The following is a 19,406-nucleotide window of genomic DNA, read 5'->3' as shown; positions in this document are numbered from 1 at the left end:
ATTCACCAGCAGTGGACACTCATAGTCCACATTGCTAGGGAAAATACAAGAAAAATATAGCTTTATCTTTCAATGAACAGTAAGTTTTAGGACTGGAATTGGAGGTAAAATGATGAAATGGTTGTGGAGCCAAGACCAAATGACCTTACTGCAGAGGACACACATTCTGGTAGAGAGCGAGTGTTTGGAACCAACTGATTTGTACAGTACATGGTTAAAAACAGATGCAGACATTTTCCTTTTTGTTTTTATTAGAGAATATTTAAATCCAACATTTAGATAATTTCCGATGGACACTCTAGTAATTACAAATTTAATTTGATACAAAATATAGATTTTGTGCAACTACTATAAAAGACAAGTTAACATATAAATGTATGAAGCTTGCAGTATAATGAATTACCATGGACCACGATATTACTACATGGACTGAGCTATGCTCTGTTTAACACCAGCAGTTTAACATTTTCAGTATAATGATCAGTTTTCCAAGTAGGAAATCATAATGCGACATTACACCATTTATTGTTGAATGCAGTGGGATTTCTGAATTGCAAAAATATAAATAGTTACTTGAAACCAACCCTACAGTGAGTGCATCAAGGCACTTGGAATAAAATAAAGCAAGAGCTTATGGCACATATTCAACAGTGACAAGAAAACAATGAATTCCCGCAAAACAATTGGTACTGCTTTGTGAAGAGACCCACAAATGGCACATGTCAGCCATGTTGTTCTGACATCATCTCGTGTGAATATGGCAATGTCATTTTAAGACTTTAAATATTTGTGTAATAATACATAGAGGCATATGTGTCATGGGCTTTAGTGTTCAGCTGGCAAATAAGCCATCTGTTAGCGTACAGTAAATAACATTGTTTGTTCAGACAAGCCGATTGGGCTGCTGGTCAGCTTGGCTTGGCAAATTAATTTAAGTCAATCTCACAAATTGCCCTCTTGTCAGCATGTCCCCCATCTCAGTGTCCAAACACCTCCTTTGAGTTCCAGTTTGGAGTTTATAGTTAGTGTCCTCATTTGGCCTGGGTCTTCCCCATAGAGGAGCGCAGCGGAAGAGTGCCCTCTGCCCACGAGTCGGGGTACTGCATCATCTTCTGCCAGAGACCAATTTCTTCTCCGACCGAGTCCATTTCCACTTCTTCCTTCCCAGTTGTCAGAGTGCCTGCACAGGCAAAAAAAAAATAGCACAGTGAATACATGTGTACACTCAGCAGAGTAAAAAAAAAAAGATATAATAATCCTGGAAACCTCTTTGAATGGGGCTTTACTGTGATGGAAATTCATAACCGGCTTCTCTGACAAAACATTATTATATATGGACATGGATAATACCATATTACATTTTCCTCTTAAGGGGTCTAAGAATAAAGCTTAATGTTTTCCTGTGTATGGCTAAAGGTCGTGAATAGATGTCATTTATCGATGCTGAACCTGGTATGGTCCTTTACCCCATTTTTGGCGGGAACCCCTTTTGGTGGTAGCATTATGTTATGCTTTAGCTATTGAAAAATAGCAGATCTACAAGCTCGAGCTTGTAGGTCTGCTATTTTTGAAAAATCGAAGAACGACTGACATAGAAACATAGCTTTCTCAGAAAACTGTCAGGATGTAGAAGACATTTTTTAGAATCTGATCTCGGGTCAAAATGGGTTTAAGCCCTGAACAAGCAGGACAAATGCATTCAGGTTCAAAAAGGAAATGCGTACCAGTGCCAGTGCTGAGGCGAACCCCTCCCAGAAAGTCATTAGTAGACAGTGGCTCTCTGTCCCACACGGTCAACTCCAGACACATGTCTCGAAGCTGCTCCAGGCTCAGCTCCTTGTATACAAACGTGTGGTCATAATGAGGATTCAGACTCTTCTTCACCAATGGGGTCTTCTTCTTTGTGATCTTGGCCTTCGCTGGTAATAAGTATCTGTGGCGGCAGGACAAATTAGTTGTTTAGCCATCAGAGTGAAAATTGCCTGGCCATAGTAATAATAATAATAATGAATTGCATTTTTATAGCGCTTTTCCAAGTGCTCAAAGCGCTTTACAATGGTTCATCCATTCATACATTGGGAGGTGAAGCGGCGAACAGTCAACGCCAGCGTCCTCACTTCCCACATTCACACACCAATGGTGGCAAGCTCACACCGACCAACTCATTGGAGGCAATGTAGGGTTCAGTGTCTTGCCCAAGGACACTTCGACATGTGGGCAGGCGGAGCCGGGATTCGAACCGCCGACCCAGGGATCATTGGACGACCTGCTCTACCTCCTGAGCCACAGCCGCCCACAATCCTATGAGGACTATATGATGATGCATCTTTTTAAAATATTGCTGCAAGGTTAATATTAACGGGATCATACAAAGCCGATTTGAAAACTGGAACCACTGGGTACTTGAATCTGTATTGACTTTTACTTATCGTTGCTGTCGGGCAGAAACCTATCGCATCTCCATTTTTCAGTTTATTTAATCATACAAGTGTCACACAAATTAAGTGAAAATAACAGATCTACAAGTTCAAAATGGCTCACAATGCAAGTTTGTGAGCTTGTATTGGCTATTTTCCCTATTTTAAATCTTTAAAAAAAAAGAAAAAGTTTTGAACATAACATTTCTGTCCGAAAGCAGCGTTATAAAACAAATTGATATGTTATATGGGCGCATGGTTTGGCACTAAGCACTAACCCTTTCACGAAGGAATCTGACGTGCCCCCAGTTTTCATTGCCGTCAGACTCTTTGCCTCTTTAATCCAGACGTGCAGCTCTCCTCCTCCTCCTTCAGCCTTTTCCTTTTTGCCTAGAGGAAGACACTCGCATTAAAACACAGGTTAGAGCTGACGTGCGTGTCCTGCTGCTCTTGTACAAGCAGTACCTTACCTTTGCTTTTGTCATCTGTTGGTTTTTTGGGTGTGATGTACTTCAAGGAGATTACCAGCTCGCCTCTGTACGGCGCAAAGATGGACGCCTGGGCAGGAACTCCCTGTATGTAAGAGAACCATGTTACTACAAGTAAGACGCGTGAGCGCGGGAAGCGAACGCAGCTGTTGTGGCAGTCTGACACACACACACACACACACACACACACAAACACACAGAGCTTTTTTCCCTTTTTTTTGTTAATATATATATATATATTTTTTTCTTTTACTTTTTTTAAGTTTTTTTCTAAGTTTTTTTTTTGCGTGCGTGTCTGCGTGCGATGCACGTGCGTGCATGTGTGTTTTTGTGTGTGATACAGCTGCGCCCTCTGGTGGCGGGCGGGTGGTGTTACAGCGTGACACACAGACAGACATGTTCTGCTGGGTCTCATAGTAAAGGCTCACTGGCAACTAGACTGGAACTCACCTATGCTTTTTATGGCATAGGCAGCTCCCGGCAGGATCCGCCAGGGGGAAACTAGGCACAGCTGCATGACATGAGACTAATTAATTAGAGCGACAGAGCGGGAGAGAGAGGAGTGTGCGTGTGCGTCAATTTAACAAAAGGTGCAGACGATCAGAAGTCAGCAGAGAGTGAGCGCCGTTTGCGCAATTGAAGTGGACTCGGCCCCAGACTTTTTTTTCCTCCCTGGAAATAAAAACGTCTGGGTTTCCGAGGCTATGTTACTTACTACTAGATTAGAGCAGATCTGAAAGCTCTAAATCAGCTATTTTCAGCAAAGATATTTGTTGTAGAGGGGTACAGACAGAGCCAACTCAGGTCAAGTTTACTAAGTAGAGAGAAAAGTACTGCCGTAAGCAGACAACCCGCAGCACTCCAGGTTCAAACAAAATCCTTCTAGGTGCAAGGCTCGAAGATATAAGTTGAGGTGAAAGAAAATGCCAGCACTCATTGCATGTCCTTCTACATGATTTTATTTACCTCTGAGACTGAAAACATACGCGTTTCGGCCTGTATGGCCTTCCTCAGCGTTTGACAAGTTTACTAAGAGAAATACTATAGAGAGTGATTTAGTTAAAAGCCCTCTCCGTGACATACCTTGGCCATGAGTGGAACACATTGCTCCTGAGGAGAGTCCAGGTCGTGGCAGTCCAGGGCGACCTCCACCTCACCCAGGAAGGCGTTGCGGCCGATGCGACTGTGGTGCCACACCGACAGCAAAATGGAGCGGGTCTGCAGCTGTGAACGACTGATGGCGTACTGGAAGAGGACAAGGGAGTTGTAGTGTCTCAGGTGATTATTGTCTAAATCGGTATTTCTCAAATGGGGCGTACATGTATCCCTAGGGGTACGCGAAGCCACTACAGGTGTTAACCCATTTTGACCTGAGATCAGATTCTAAAAATGATTCTATGTTTCCATGTCAGTCGTTCTTCTATTTTTCAAAAATAGCAGACCTACAAGCTCGTAGATGAGCTTGTAGATCTGCTATTTTTCAATAGCTAAAGCATAACACAATGCTAACACCAAAAGGGGTTCCCGCCCAAAATGGGTTAATGAGAAATTGAAAAATGGAGGAATGTAATTGTACGGTTCAATTTAATGATAAAACATTAGCAAACTTTGTGTCAACCTCCTGCTCTAGAAAGTGTTACAACAACACCTGATTAGCACAGCCGTTATTAAATGGAAAGCAATAGTTATTTGAATATTGACATAAAAACTGGACTTTTCACTCCATTTCTTACTTTGTAATGTTATATAAACGATATAAAGAGCTCATCAAAAACCAGGAGGCTATTAATTTCTTTTGCCTTCGGCCGCTGTATTAAAGTTGCTGGTATACATGTGTAGGACAAACAAGACGGCAATGAAATCAATATTGGTTTGCCGTCTACAATGTCAACATCAATCCTAAATGTCTGTGTAGGTGGAGTCATTATCTAGACGAGACATGGAGTGGGATCAGTAATGAAGGAGTACTGTCATTAAGTCCACAGCCTCTGGCCGGCACACTTTTCTGGGGGCGAACATTAGTCGGAAATAGCCGATCTACAAGCTAGATCGTCTGGCGATTTGTTGTAGAGGGGAGGCCCCTGTGGGACCCAAATCAATGAAGTATACACTGTAAGATGTGTGTAACCACCTTCAATGTCTCTTTGAAGATTGGGTTCACCGTGTGCCTCTTGGTACTGGTTTTCTTTTTGCTTTGCCGGGTCTTCTCTGGGAGAAGGTAGCATTTGACGTATCTGAAAAACAAAAAAAGCGGGGGGGAAAAGGGGTGTTTACCGTTAAATTGTCCCAATACATTTTCTTTGTAATTGGTGCAGAAAACCCAACCTTCATTTCTCTGCATTTCTCAAATAAAAATGGGATTGAAAAAATGTCTGTTGACTTTCAATTTCCTGTGGAACTCAAGTAATCACCTCTAGGAAGTAATTATGTAAACACAGCATCCCCCGTTATCTAAGCTGATCAAAGTCAAGTCAGGGGTGTGTATGGAGTCAACAAAGATTTCTTGGAGTCACGTTGTTTTGAGTCAACACTGCTGCAGCCTTTAGTTTGAAGGGTTGAAATGACAGACATTGGACCAGCTGTACAGAAAATAGATGTGGGAATGAAATGCCGTAACTTTGAATAACCTCATTTAACATCAGTACTGAACTAGAAAAAGTGCCCTTCTGGGCACAGGTCTCCACCAGGAGTGTGTGTGTGTGTGTGTGTGTGTGTGTGTGTGTGTGTGTGTGTGTGTGTGTGTGTGAGACACGGCTTGGCCTGTTGTAGCGCCACCATGAGGCTGATTTGAAAACTGGCATTTCCTAGTGGGAATATGCATGCACAGTTTCACCGCAATCGGACGCTGCGTTGAGTAGTTGTGGCGATTTGTACAAAACGGGTACAAAGCGGGCTACTCCTGAAAAGTTTAGAAGCCAATCGTAGGCAATGAAGGTGGATTATGAGAAATCAAACAAACCCGTCTTGATCACATGACTATGGAGAGCATGTGTACCGATTTGTGTGAAATTTGGATAACATCTGAAGGAGTAATATTAGAAAATGTGTTTTACATGTCGGCCTCCTGGTGGTGCTATAAATAGCAGATGTGAAAAATTCCAGGCAAAGGTTTTTCCTTGGCCTCTAGGGAGTTGGCATACAAAGTTATCCACAAATCCGTGCAGTTGGAGGTAAAAACACTTTTCGGCCAGTTATAGCGCCACCATGAGGCTGAGTTGAAAATGTTCACATGGCATTTCTTCCTCGGCCTAGTGGGAATGTGCGTGCGCAATTTCACGGAAATCACACGATGTGTTCATGATTTGCAGCATTTTGTTTGAAACTGAGCACTCCTGCGAACTTTGGAAGCCAATCTTAGCCAATCAGGATGGAGTCTGAGAAATCTGAAAGACCCGTTTCGTTGAATGGCTCTAGAGAGACTGTGTACCAATTTGCGTGATGTTTGGACAAAATCTGTAGGTGTACTGTCCAAAAACTTGTTTTGCACAAAGCGGCCTCCTGGTGGCGCTATAACAGGCCGTTCTGGAAATTTTGGGGCAGAGGTTCATTGTTGGCATCACAGACGGACGGACGGACACACGGACGGACGGACACACGGACGGACGGACGGACGGAGTGCAAAACATACTCTCTCCCCATGCCTTCGGCCTGGTGGAGACAACAATGTTATGGATACGAAGAGAAGGCTATTGAACACGCAGGGTTTCCACTTTCCACTATTCTGCAAATTACACTTTTCGCTGTGCTTTGGTCGATCCCCACAGTTGTAACCTGGCTCAGTGGAGTGCTAGCTAGTGTCTACTTACGGGTTGGAGAGTTTCCGAGAGGAGTCCCCGTAGGCCAGCCGGTGACACTCCTTGATGTAGACATTGAAGCTCTGGGTATGTTCATCATAGCTGAGAGAAAAGGTGAGGTCCCCAGTCACACACTCTACACTGTCATAGTCCCCGTTCTCACTGTAGATACTCGTCATACTGCTCGACGTTGTCTGGAGAAACATGAAAGACCTGGGATGAGATACTGTTGAATCATTCTTGGTTACTGTAAACTGCACATATACACATCAATTGTAAAAAAAAAAGTAAACCAAATCATGTAACCACTTAAAAACTACTTTGTAAATGGTAAATGGTAAATGGTGCATTTATATAGCACCTTTATCCAAGGCGCTTTACATAGATTGTGCATTACATTCACCCATTCACACACACATTCATACACCGATTGCGGCGGAAGCCATGCAAGGTACCAACCAGCACATCGGGAGCAATTTTGTAAACTTGACCGGTTCGGCGGTTCTGTACTTGGTCCACCTAGAGAAACAGACAATGTCACATTAACTTCACGTCACACCACATCCTGTGTGGTGATGCAATAAATGACAAGCTGTAAACACCACTGTCGTTTAAGCATAAATGATATGATTGAACACTGAACAGCAATGCTGTGATCACACAAAACGCCGCCGACAAGGCAGACAAGACATTTTCAAGGAAGACGGGGACACGAAGCTACAAGCCGATGCCCGACTGCGACACTGCGCAAAAAAAAAAAAAGAGTTGAGCTGGCTTCACCATTTTAGTTTTTGTTTCACCATTTCCACTCCCCTATTCTCCCCACTATTCAAATTCACAGTTCCTGATGCTACAGTTGGAAGCCATCGATATTGTCCTTTTCTTTTTGCTGAGGTTTGCGTGATCTGCGCAAAAGGACAGTTAAACCATTTTGGGCGGGAACCCCTTTTGGTGTTTTAAACATAGTTATAATTTAGCTATTGAAAAATAGCAGATCTACAAGCTCATAGCGCGCCACCGAGTGGCGCGCTACGAGCTTGTAGGTCTGCTATTTTTGAAAAATCGTGAAAATATTTATTTCAGAAAACTGGAGGATTTAGAAGGATTTTTTTAAATTTTGAGGTCAGGCCTAAATGGGTCAAAGGATAAGGGACAATATCGGTGGCACCCAACTGTACCAATGTTACCCCATTCATTTACGCAGTGTGGCTTGAGCAACACTTTAACCCATTTAGACCTGAGAGCAGATTCTACACAATGTCTTCTAAATCATGACAGTTTAGGCCTGACGTCGAAATTTAAAAAAGTATTTTTAAAATGTATTTTTTTCTGAAAAACCTCATGTTTCTATATCAGTGGTTCTCAAACTATTTCATGTCGACGACCCCCAAAAATGATATGTATTTGGCCACCGACCCCCATCTGAAAATATGTTGTTCCAGGGACCCCCCCCCCGTCCCCCGTCCCGTCCCAGAAGCAAAGATTTGAGTTAAAAACTGAAACTCTGAAAGAATATATATTCAAAGATTTGTGCCACATTTTCACGATTTTTCTAAAAAATAGCAGATCTACAAGCTCATAGCGCGGCACCGAGTGCCGCGCTATGAGCTTGTAGATCTGCTATTTTTCAATAGCTAAAGCATAACATAATGCTTTAAACACCAAAAGGGGTTCCCGCCCCGAGAATGGGTTAATGGCGATCTGGCAGCAATGCTTGGTTGTTTCGTTAGTGTCTGCACGCAGCATTAGGAGAAAGATCAATAACAGTTACTTTTACCTTTGAACTGGCCAGACTGGAGGTACTCGAGTTCACCGTCTTTCTATGAAACTTGTTGACCAAGTTATCAATATCCTCATCTTCCTCCTGTAGTATTACAATAGACAATTATTAAGTTATATACACACACAACAGCATCTTTCCCCGTCAACCTCCTCTCCTTGTTGGTTGGACTAATGGAGGATGTATTGATCAAATAAGACAAGATAACCACGATTAGAAATTGTGAAGGAGGAAAAAGTGAGGTTAAAGATTTACCTGCAAATCAAGGAATGGCACAGAATGGCTCCTGTTGCCCATAGATCCCTCTGTGAAACAGGGAGAAACAATTTGATAAAGTTTGGCTGCCCCTTGTCCATTACTTGAGTAGAAACAATTCATAGACAGGATACCACTGATGTGGTTGACTGTACGACATTTTATTTCAGATGTTTTCCATTTTTAAAATTACTATTTTATTCTATAGTATGCGGTGTCATGTTTAATCTACAACAATTTATAATCTGTTCTCAATAAAAACCTATTTGACAAAAAAAAAAAAAAACATAATAAAGTAGCCCAGATAACAGAGCTCAATCTGACACCAGAATTCTCCAATGGGGGGGGGAAGAGATACAGGACGCTTACCTGGAGGCTTTGGACCATGTCTGATACTCTTCTTGAAAAGTTTATGGATTTCCATGCCACTTTCCTCAAAACTCGAACTGACCTGTTTAGCCTCCGAGTCCTACAGTGAGAGTGAAATTATGTTACAGTCAGCCTGTAACTTCAGGTACAGATCGACTGTGAAGCTAATCTGTTATAGAATGAGCTACAGTATACATATATATATTATACGTGTAGTAGCCAGGTCTCTCACAGTGTTTGCTAAAGAGTCGTCGCTGTGAATACTGACTCTATCGGGTTTGATGGTGGTGGTCAGACTGGAAGCGGTGGATCCAGCTGGACTTGATCGACCCACAGCCTTCTCCTCCCTGGAAGATGATAGCAACTTAAATGATGTCAAACTGTTTAGCATGTACAGTAGCGCCATTACCTTTGTACCTCTGCATGATCATTTACCTCGGTAGGTCAGGCGTCACACGACCAGACTCCGTCTCCGCTTTAGCACTGCACAGACTGGCCTTTTCCGCCGACTCCGTGTCGCTGCGTTGTTGCGGGTCCTTCGACTCCACGTGCTCCTTCTCAGTGTAAGACTCCCTCGACGCAACGGACCCAGAAGCCTCGCTTGGTGAGTGACTGTCAAGGAGAATGTGTCAGCACTGGTTGGAGATTTCATAAATCCACAAATCAAAACATCAGTGTAGGATATATTTGAGGAATTGAATGACAAAATCCATGCGATTCATCACCTCTTGTGCATCGTCTGATCTTTCTGTCTGGGTCGAGGCACGGGGGCAGGTTGGCTGGGATTCAACTCAACTAACAGCAATTCACCCATTGTTTCCCTCTTCTTCACTATATGACAGGACAAATATTTAACTTAACCCATTTTGACCTGAGATCAGATTCTAAAAATGTCTTCTAAATCCTGACAGTTTTCTGAAAAAGCTATGTTTCTATGTCAGTCGTTCTTTGATTTTTCAAAAATAGCAGACGTACAAGCTCGTAGCGCGCCACTCGGTGGCGCGCTATGAGCTTGTAGATCTGCTATTTTTCAATAGCTAAAGCATAACAATGCTAACACCAAAAGGGGTTCCTGCCCAAAATGGGTACATCGTCATAAGATGAATAACAGAAAATAGCTGATTTAAAATGTGTTGTGAACTTGTAGACCAACTTGTAGATTGGCCACTTGTTATTTTATATTACATTGGGGGAAATTTGGAATATATTCACCTGTAATGACTAAACAACGACACCAGGTTTAAAGCAGTTAAATCACAAGCGAGCCGCCTACTCGCAGAATGTTTTTTTTTTCCTTTTCTCTCTTTGTACTATTTCCTCATTCCGTTTATTTTATAACAACATTCCAATGACCCAGACATTCCTTTCGGGCCCGGGCAGAGCTTCCTTGTTCAAAACAGTGTATTATGCCCACTTCCTCGTTCTGCACTCGGTATATACTCACATGGCGGTCTCTTTTTCAGGGAGCCGCTCGCCAGGTCGTGTCCAGGAGTAGTGACGAAACGGTTGACCCTTTGGTCATAGAACCAGTCCTGCACCAGTGTGCATTTCTTTATATTCCTATAAAAACAAAATCATTTACTTCCTTATTGCAATGAAGGTTCTTACATGGATATAGGATTTGCAAAGTGATGATGAAGGTCTCGCAGTCGACCAGAGAAAGAACCAGCCACTGGAGATCTCTGCCTACCGATGTTTTGATTGATTGATTGAAAAATGTATTAACAGTTTGCAGAATTACAGTACATTTCAAGCACAAACTCAATACAAAGGCTGTTAACTGTGAGTGGACGACCCAATTAAGCATTACACTTGTTTCCAATAGGGTCCACCATGTTCAAATCATCAAAAACATTTAGAGACGTACAAATAGACACTTCTATATACTATGGTGACATTACGAATTCAATGTAGGGGCTACGACAGCAGAGAAAACCTCTGCTAACAAACAAACCTACGCCCGCGGCCCACTACTTTTGGAAACCAATCCAGATATCATCCCAATATAACGGACTGCCCCAATGTCGTTGTATTTGTCACTCAAGGACGAGTCAGTAGTTCTCTTTACTGGTGGCTTATTAGACTTCTTCATACCAACAAACCAACGGTCGTAAACCAACGTCAAACTATAAAACAGAACGATCAGAAAAACCATGAACTTTTAAAGGACCTATAACATAAAATTCAACTTTTTCAATTTCTTTTGTGTTTTTGGGGCTCCCATATGTGTTTTCTATCCCCACAAATAACCAATTTTGAGCTTTCATAACATATAGGTGCTTTAATGGAAATTGCTCCCAGGAACAGCTCAAGGCCTAGTTCACACCTACACAACAAATGTTCGGTCCGTGTGTGATGCCTGATTGCTTTTTGATTGCTGCTCCAATTCATTTTCAATGGGAGTCACATGGTTTGACCAAACATTTTTGTTTGATGAGGGGGGAGCAATCAGCCATCAGCGATCAAACACAAATGTTTGATCAAACCATGTGACTCCCATTGGAAAAGCATTGTGGTGGCCCAAAAAAACAAAAAAACGACCAAACATTGCTTGATTGGTGTTTGGTACGTGTGAATGAGGCCCAACTGATTTTGTCCTCATCGTGATGTCATCAATGTCACCCTACTTTGTATAATTCCTCCTCTTCTTCAGTCCCAAATTTGCATTTGCACTTTGTTTACAATGTCCGCCATTGTTGATTTTCCATGCTGGCATGGAATGGAAACAAGCCTGGTTGTATCTAGCATCAGTATTATAATGACTCAAATATTAAATAATCTGCATATCAGCACCCCCACCACCTCAGGACATTGTGGTATTGCAGCTAAAACTGCTTTCAAAGTCCAGAAAGAAATGACAAGGACTGATTATATCAGAGCTCAAACCATTAGAAATAAGTTTGAGGGACATAAGACAATATGATATGAAATATTAAAAAACTGTTTTAAAATGCATGTTATTTCTGCTTTAACACATATGAAACACATGAGAAAACGGGAGGCATCCTTTGGTTAGACATAGCATTGGTTAGACATAAGGTGAGGGGTGCGTTAAGAGGACCGGATTAAGGTTGGTGGTTAGGTTTAGGTGTGCTGCCCCGTGGGAGGTTAGGTTTCTTTGTTGTAGAAGAGTCTGGGCAATTAAGGTTTAGTCTTACTAGAAGTACTAAAAGTTTCTCAATCTTATATTTATATTTAGTCTGGCTTAATCTAGTTACCTCTGAGGTAGGTTTCTGGAGGTCCATGATTAAAGTGTGATTACCTTTGAGGGGATTAAGTCCACCCATCAAGCCCATTAGTGTCAACCTCAGACCATCAGATCATGGTCTGATTTCGAATCTAAATGGCTTTGTGTTTCTGCTATTGTCCTGGCTCTGCTCTAATTAGGAGCAATTTAGAGGTTTAGCATTTAATGGTTTGTTTACTACCCTGTTTCCTGTAATGGATGGGTATTGTTTAAGCCTTGTGGAAATTAAATTAAATTACATTTTAAAATCCACTGCTTCTCTGCATATCTTCTTTCCCCCTCTGTCCAGGTTTGATTAGATTAGTTAGGGTGAGGGTTTGACATAGGTTGTAGGACTAGCGACTGGTCTAACCAATGACTAGTCTAAACTAAGTACTGCACCCGAGAAAACAAATACACAATTGTAAATGGATATTACCGTACCTCACTGGCAGCATAGTGCAGTGACGAGAATGCGTGCAGTGTATACGGTTGCCCAAAGAACACAATAAACTGTAACAAAAATAATCCATCAATTAAACTCATATTGAAAACACAACATAAACCAAACACATAACTTGTGTTGACTTGCCATTGAGGCGACATACCTACCTTGCCAGCGACACCACACCGCTTACAAACATCCCTCTCACGGAGGTGCAAACACGCTCTGGGCTAGTGAGCTTCTACCAGGACACGACCATATATGGTGATCCACCGGAAATCACCTGAACGAGCTACTTCCGTTATCAAATACATGGGGAAACCGAGTTCAAGTGAAATACATTAAAGACTACAAAATGTGACCATAAACCGACATTGTATGGCAGGCACAGGATTGGTTTCGTAAAGTATTATTTTTAAATCTCCAAATTGTTTCCACCGAATTTTTAGCCTCTACATTGAATTTAGATGGTCAATAGATGTATCGGTAGGTGAAATCTCTAGTTGTCTGGCTAAATGAGACTATGGTCAGTCAAGGCAGAAGTAATATCTCTTACGACTCTTTGGCACACACACAGCACAGCCAGGATCCACGGGGGGCTGGGGGGGGCTGGGGTGTTTGGCAGTTCCGGCACACGCAGTGTTTACATGCCCTACATTGGCGAGAGGTGAGAGTCAGGCGACTCAGAGCCTCCTGGCAGCGGCGACAGGTTCGTTGACTGTACCTTCCACTTCCGCGCTTGGCCCCCTTCCTCTTGATGTCCAGCATCTCTTCCTTCAGCTTCCTGTAGCAAGAAAGACTTAAAAACTCATTTGCAAAACACAGAATACCCTTCAATGTTTTTATTACTAGCCTGAGGAGGCAAATGTTAAGGATGACAAGGGTCTTAGTTTTAGCATGCAGACAACAGCCGTGTGATTCTAGAAAGCTCATAATGAGGTAGACGTGTAAGTACCAGACTGCTAAAGACAAGTGCTAAGTAAGTAGACTTAAAGTCAGACAATCATCTTTACTTCACACTAGCAAAACTAAAAAGTTTGCTTTGGACGAATGAATCTGTTCTTTAATGGAGGAGGCATTCTTCTTGTGTGCAGAACACCTCACAGCAGCAGTAGCCTACTGGAGCCATAGCCTACTGCTGTTAAGTGTGCATGCTTACAGCAGTAAACCTAGACCACTGGGTACTTGGTGCGTCTTGGAAAGTCTGGTGATGCGAGGTTGATTAGGTGCGTCTTCTCTTGAATCTAGGGGGACGCGTTCTAGCGTGCACGGACATGCACCGTTCCGTTCCGTCCCTGCACGTCAAGAACTTACTGGTACCACGCCGGCGTGGTACTGCGTTCTACGAGCATGACACCACTGGTGCTAAGTAGCTAGAACAAGAGCCATGACCCTTGCATACGTTTAGATGCCACCTTTGTGACTTTAAGGGCAGTCCCAGTCAAAGTAGTGCTTGTTTCAGTTTCAGTCTCTAGAGATGATAATGGTTTTAGGATGCTTCACTTCCGCTCCCAAGTTAATGTAGCCGGTTCAACGTCTCACTGGACACTGCTGGTGAGAACATGCAGTCGTGCACAATAAATAAAGCGTGTGTGCAGACAGACACGTTCTGTGTGTTACTATTATGTCAGTCATATGAAGTCATTATGTCAGGTGGATACAAAGATTGTTCTTCTTACTTTCTCACTTCTTCTACACGCTGCTCTTCAGCCTGCCTGAGCCCCTCATCCCTGCGCAGGACCTCCAGGATCACCTCACGCTCGCCGTCAGTCAGGAAGGCCAGGCCAAACATGTCTGCAGCCTGGGGCATCGTCACTTCACAGGTCCTGTGCACAGGCTAACCAGCCCAATCCAGGGGCTGTGAAAGAGGGGAAACAAATACTGACTTGACACTTGACACCACCCACACACATAGCTCCTTACGGAGCTATGTGTGTGGGTGGCTGGGTGGCTGGGTGCGTCTGAGCACGAAAACAGCACGGTTGTTTTTCACCACCTGTGCGCAACCTAACACACACACAAACACACACGCACATATTAACTGTATATATGGTGATTTCGGGTGTGCCAGTACAGTACAGTAGAGGGTACAGTAGAGGGACCTCCACACGGTGTCATTTCTCAACCGTTTCGGACGCGGGGTGGCTCGGGCCGGCACCCTGGGTGCGTTCCTGTGGGTCTGGACCTCCCCCCCCACACACACATGGAGTTGCACCACTCACTTCACACGGGTGTGATTTTTACTAGAAGTCAAAGGTGAATTATTTTTTCGTTGCAGATCTTTAGAAAGTGAATATTGACGAATGGAAGCCACAGCACCTTGATTGAACATCCTTAAGTACGTTCAATCCTGTTAGTCACAGGATTGAACGTCTTAGCTACTGCAGTACTGTCTGTGGAGTTGGGTACAGACTACAAGATGGATAGAGACAGGGTTCTGATAAAAGGACTGGTAGTGATCTCTACCTCTAAGGCAGGGGTGCCCACACTTTTTTGACTTGATATGAGAGCTACTTTCACAATGACCAGCTCAACAAGATCTACTCACCCAAAAAAAAGTATTATCCCATTGCTGAAAACAGCAGCACTGGCGTTACATACTATAAGACAAACACACTTGGAATGGGAAATAGAGAGAGGAAAATGGAAGTTATTTGTATATGACTTTGTATTTGTATTGCATTTGTATTGTGTGTTTGAGCTGACAGGCTCTTTTAATCAATCAGTCACCTTAATTCAAGTAGTTTTTTTTAATGATATATTTTGGGACATGTCATGTGGTCTACCTGCAAAGCCTTTGTGATCTACTGGTAGATTGCGATCTACCTTCTGGGCACCCCTGCTCTAAGGGATACACTGCCTGCACACACACCTGCCTTCCATAACACTCACAGGATGACCAGACACACAGGTCAACAGTCTAGGCACCTGCCTGCCCTGAGGCAACACTTTACACTGAGGGCAGATTGTTAAGTCAACTCACTTGGCATACAATGATATCGAATGCCATAGTATTGACACAATTTACAAGCATTAGTTTTTTGAGTGGAGCAACCACTCCCTTACGGAGCTGTGTGTGTGGCTGGGTGGGTGGCTGGCTGGCTGGGTGGGCCCAGTGGTGTGGGCACACAAAGTGTTAATTGCTTAACAATGAACAGCTGAGTACCAGGAATGTGTGTGTGTGTGTGTGTGTGTGTGTGTGTGTGTGTGTGTGTCTCTCCCTCTCTCTCTCCCTCTCATAGCAGAAAAAAATAAATCGTTCTCGTGAAACTATAAAGAAAAGTGTGTGTGAGGTGGGTCCTCCCTCTCTCTCTCCCCCCGAGTCTCTCTCAGACAATTGAACTCTCACATGGCAAGTGTCTGGAAGCATCATGAAGTAAAGTATTTGTGTGATGTTTTGAGCTGAGCCTTTTCTGTTGGGTTATTATTGTTGTATGAGTGAATATGTGTGAGCGCGGGTCCGCAACTGGTTCTGGCCCACATCAAGTGACCTTTTGACCAATGCGGCCCTCACCCCAAAATGGGTTCGACAGGCCTGGTATATATGGTGATTTCGGGTGTACCAGTTCAGTACAGTGACAGTACAGTACAGTAGAGGGTACAGTAGTGGGACCCTGTGTGTTCCTGTGGGTCAGTACAGTGACAGTACAGTACAGGGTACAGTAGTGGGACCCCCACACGGTAACTGTCATTTCTCAACCGTTTCGGAATCGGGCCGGCACCCTGGGTGCGTTCCTGTGGGTCTGGAACTCTCCCCCCCCCCCCCCCCCCCCCACACACGGAGTTGCACCACTCACTTCACACAGGTGTGATTTTTCCAAAATAAGTAATGTGTTCCCCAAATTTAAAATCCAAATATTTCATACCCACCACCAGTCAGTCATGCGACCATCAAAAGACCATGAGAATTAAGTCACCAGGTTGGGCTTTAGTTAGAGCGATATTTCCAGTACACCGTGTCATATGATAAGAGGAAGTATGGCATGAGAACATACATAAGTACATAACATGGGCCATTTTTTTCCCTTCTTCTTAAAATCAATACATCACAAGATTCAAGTCTCCCAGCAACCAAGCTGTCTGAGACTTAAACCCCCCACAGGGAGCCTCGGCCAGGGTGAAAGGTTAACTTGTGGAGAGAGAGTGGGAACAGGACAGGCTAAAACAACAAGGGCTCAACCTATCCTACAGTTTCTGGCTCCCACCCTTTAAGGATACAGAGGGCCGGGTGGAGCTCAGCTGCTTAATCCTGATATGGAGGTTGTCATTGGCCATGTTCCTATCTGAACGTCACGCTCCAGTTGAAGCGACAAGTTAAACAAAGTGTCTGAGAAGACGAAGTAGAGGCGAAAAGTTGAGTTTTCAGATGTGTGCCGATTGTCTTACCTACCTACAGTACACACACGTCACACACACACACAATCACAAAAATAAGGAAACTTTTTCCTCATTGTTTGAATGCCTTTAGGCCACCCAGGCTGGCTCAAGCACACAGTAAAATACCAGTAAAGCAACTTCCAGGGAATTAACCTTGCATGCATGCGTCATTAAAAGATGACAGTGAGGACATTGCACTAACTAGAATAATCTTTAGGGGGGGGGGGGGGAGGCATGACATGGGGTTAGGAGGATATCAAGCTACCTACCTACACTATAATTTAGTGTCTCAAATTGCACCAACTAATTTCCTCTTCACCAAAGTAGTAGACATACTGTGTACATAGCTCTAATGCGTCCATAGCATTAGAGCTATGGATGGACCAGAGCTAATTGTCTTTGTACACTGTATGCTAGCCCCTCTCGGCACCCCCCGGTGAGCTCTTTTGAACCCACCCTCAAAAGAGCTCACCCGGGGTCCCAAGAGGGGCTAACTGTATGCACACATACTAATTTCTAGTTTACTTCTTCTGATTCTAATTAATTTAAACAATAATTATTAATAATTAAAACAAAGCAATACATACGTCTGTTGTTGACAGATACAGTAGATAGATATATGGAATACATGAAAATGTATGGAATATCACAGCCATTCAAGGGCTAGGATTATCAGTGTAGGGCATAATAATAACTGTTAACTGATCATTCACGTGCAATTAAGTCGTGCAAATCGATTTTCAGTGAACAAACGTGCACTAAATAATGCAGTTGTGCAGACTTGTGAAACGAATGTTTTGGCGTGAGAAAATATTGAAAAATGACAGCCTACTCTACTGTGTACATCATGATCATGAACACATACACACCTGTTGTTCAAAGTTGTCGTCTCTCCCGGGGACAGGACTTTCTTCTCGCGCTGCGGATGATCAGAAGACAATTTCGCAGATGTATAGAACAACCGTGTTCAGAATGATAAAGTACTTTCAATTCATACAGACTTTAGACTTTGGTGTGGTCGTCGTAAATAGATCCATTTAATTTTAATTTACCTCCCTCTGCGGCGACAGTTGTCTCGTACAGCCCTACAGACTACACTGTACACTGCGCTCCCCTCCGTTTGGAGGAAGCTTCCAAGTACCCGGAAGATAAGGAAGGAAAGTTTGTGGTCTACCTCCTCAGCATTTTCCATGACAGGTGTATTTATTTCCTCTTGTCTTGGCTCGGTTGTTTGCCTCCCTCGCCGTCTATGTGGAAAATGCGGGCCATTATTGAAATCCTGCAACACTTGTAGATTTCTGAAGAGACTCCCCCCCTCGCCCGAGTCAAAATTATACTTGGTAAGTAAGTTAGGAAATTGGGCGTTTGTTTGGTTTGCTGCAAAAGCACGTCATCGCCTCCCATGGCTACTGGTGGTTCTGATGTGATAACATCAGCGTGGGCCGTGGCCCTAATAAAAAAAAGTGTGATGAAAGTTATGAAACCAAAAAATGGCAGACAAAATTGGAACTATTAAAAGTCTGGAAGTAGATCTGGTCCATGCCTTCATTAATGAAGGCATCTAATGAATCATGCATTTAGAGCTATGGACCAGAGCTAGCCTGAAGGAACACTATACATTTTAATTTGATAAATGGGTTCTCTGTTAGTTCTCTCTCTCCTGAGAGGACATTGTTGAGCGACCTGCATTTATTTTCAGAGACCAGTGACTGTTTACACTAGTACACAAGACACTATAACAGTACAAATTGTTGTCTAACTTTTTAACAAAAAGCGTTTTGTTGTAACCCATACCACAGATGACATAATATGGTGAATTCCTTTTCCATTCTACTACAGTATGTTCTGAAAATGAGGAGGAGGCTGATTAGATGAAAGATTTTGTTTATCTTTACAACAATATAAATATTGCTAGTTGAGTGTTGACACTTTAATTAAAATTCAGGCACCTATTCATATTTACACAGATATTTGACAGCATCTGATATATATGTATGTTTGCCCAGCACTGCTGCAAACTCTACATTAAGAATTATTCATCGGCATCATTCTTTTCTCTTTAAGCGGAAAAATGTATAAACTTGCAAAAAGGTTTAACATGACTAATTTAATTTAATTTAGAATAATAAATATATAATATAAAAGGTTTGCCATGTGTGTGGACTCCCTTTTTGTCATGTATTGCCCTAGAGTGCATGACAATGGCTTAAATGATTTGTTACAGCTGGCCATTGCTAGGTTACAGTACAACTAAG

At 42.9% G+C, this 19,406-nt stretch overlaps 2 protein-coding genes across 10 annotated transcripts in view; one reads left to right on the top strand and one right to left on the bottom strand.

Moving 5' to 3' along the window:
- Nucleotides 1–63: 63 nt before the first annotated feature.
- sytl4 (synaptotagmin-like 4) lies at nucleotides 64–18,444 on the bottom strand. 9 transcript variants are annotated; one of them, XM_079520519.1, is made up of 19 exons: nucleotides 18,204–18,443; nucleotides 18,028–18,070; nucleotides 14,454–14,636; nucleotides 13,331–13,573; nucleotides 10,548–10,663; nucleotides 9,829–9,934; nucleotides 9,539–9,715; nucleotides 9,336–9,450; nucleotides 9,104–9,203; nucleotides 8,735–8,784; nucleotides 8,477–8,563; nucleotides 7,159–7,218; nucleotides 6,712–6,893; nucleotides 5,037–5,139; nucleotides 3,989–4,150; nucleotides 2,888–2,990; nucleotides 2,696–2,807; nucleotides 1,725–1,933; nucleotides 65–1,180 (listed from the first exon to the last, which is right to left on the bottom strand). In XM_079520519.1, exons 3-19 carry the CDS (start codon nucleotides 14,582–14,584, stop codon nucleotides 1,032–1,034), a joined length of 2,205 nt encoding a protein of 734 aa, XP_079376645.1. In that variant the 5' UTR covers nucleotides 14,585–14,636; nucleotides 18,028–18,070; nucleotides 18,204–18,443; the 3' UTR covers nucleotides 65–1,031. The 9 variants fall into 9 exon arrangements, with proteins under 9 accessions (XP_079376649.1, XP_079376647.1, XP_079376645.1 ...); XM_079520518.1 differs by having other exon boundaries at nucleotides 66–1,180; nucleotides 14,454–14,632; nucleotides 18,021–18,070; nucleotides 18,204–18,442; XM_079520523.1 differs by having other exon boundaries at nucleotides 64–1,180; nucleotides 13,499–13,573; nucleotides 14,454–14,632; nucleotides 18,021–18,444.
- Nucleotides 18,355–19,406, top strand: part of zdhhc9 (zDHHC palmitoyltransferase 9) — a gene marked incomplete at its 5' end in the record, with an annotated part of 59,539 nt that continues 58,487 nt past the window's right edge. Inside the window, one exon of the mRNA XM_079522609.1 lies at nucleotides 18,355–18,491. The remainder of the gene's footprint in view (nucleotides 18,492–19,406) is intronic.

The sequence above is a fragment of the Electrona antarctica genome (assembly GCF_951216825.1).
Source record: "Electrona antarctica genome assembly, chromosome: 1".
In the NCBI taxonomy this organism is placed as follows: Eukaryota; Metazoa; Chordata; class Actinopteri; order Myctophiformes; family Myctophidae; genus Electrona; species Electrona antarctica.
The sequence above is the reverse complement of the archived record's forward strand: the minus strand, read 5'-3'. Positions and strand labels throughout refer to the sequence as shown.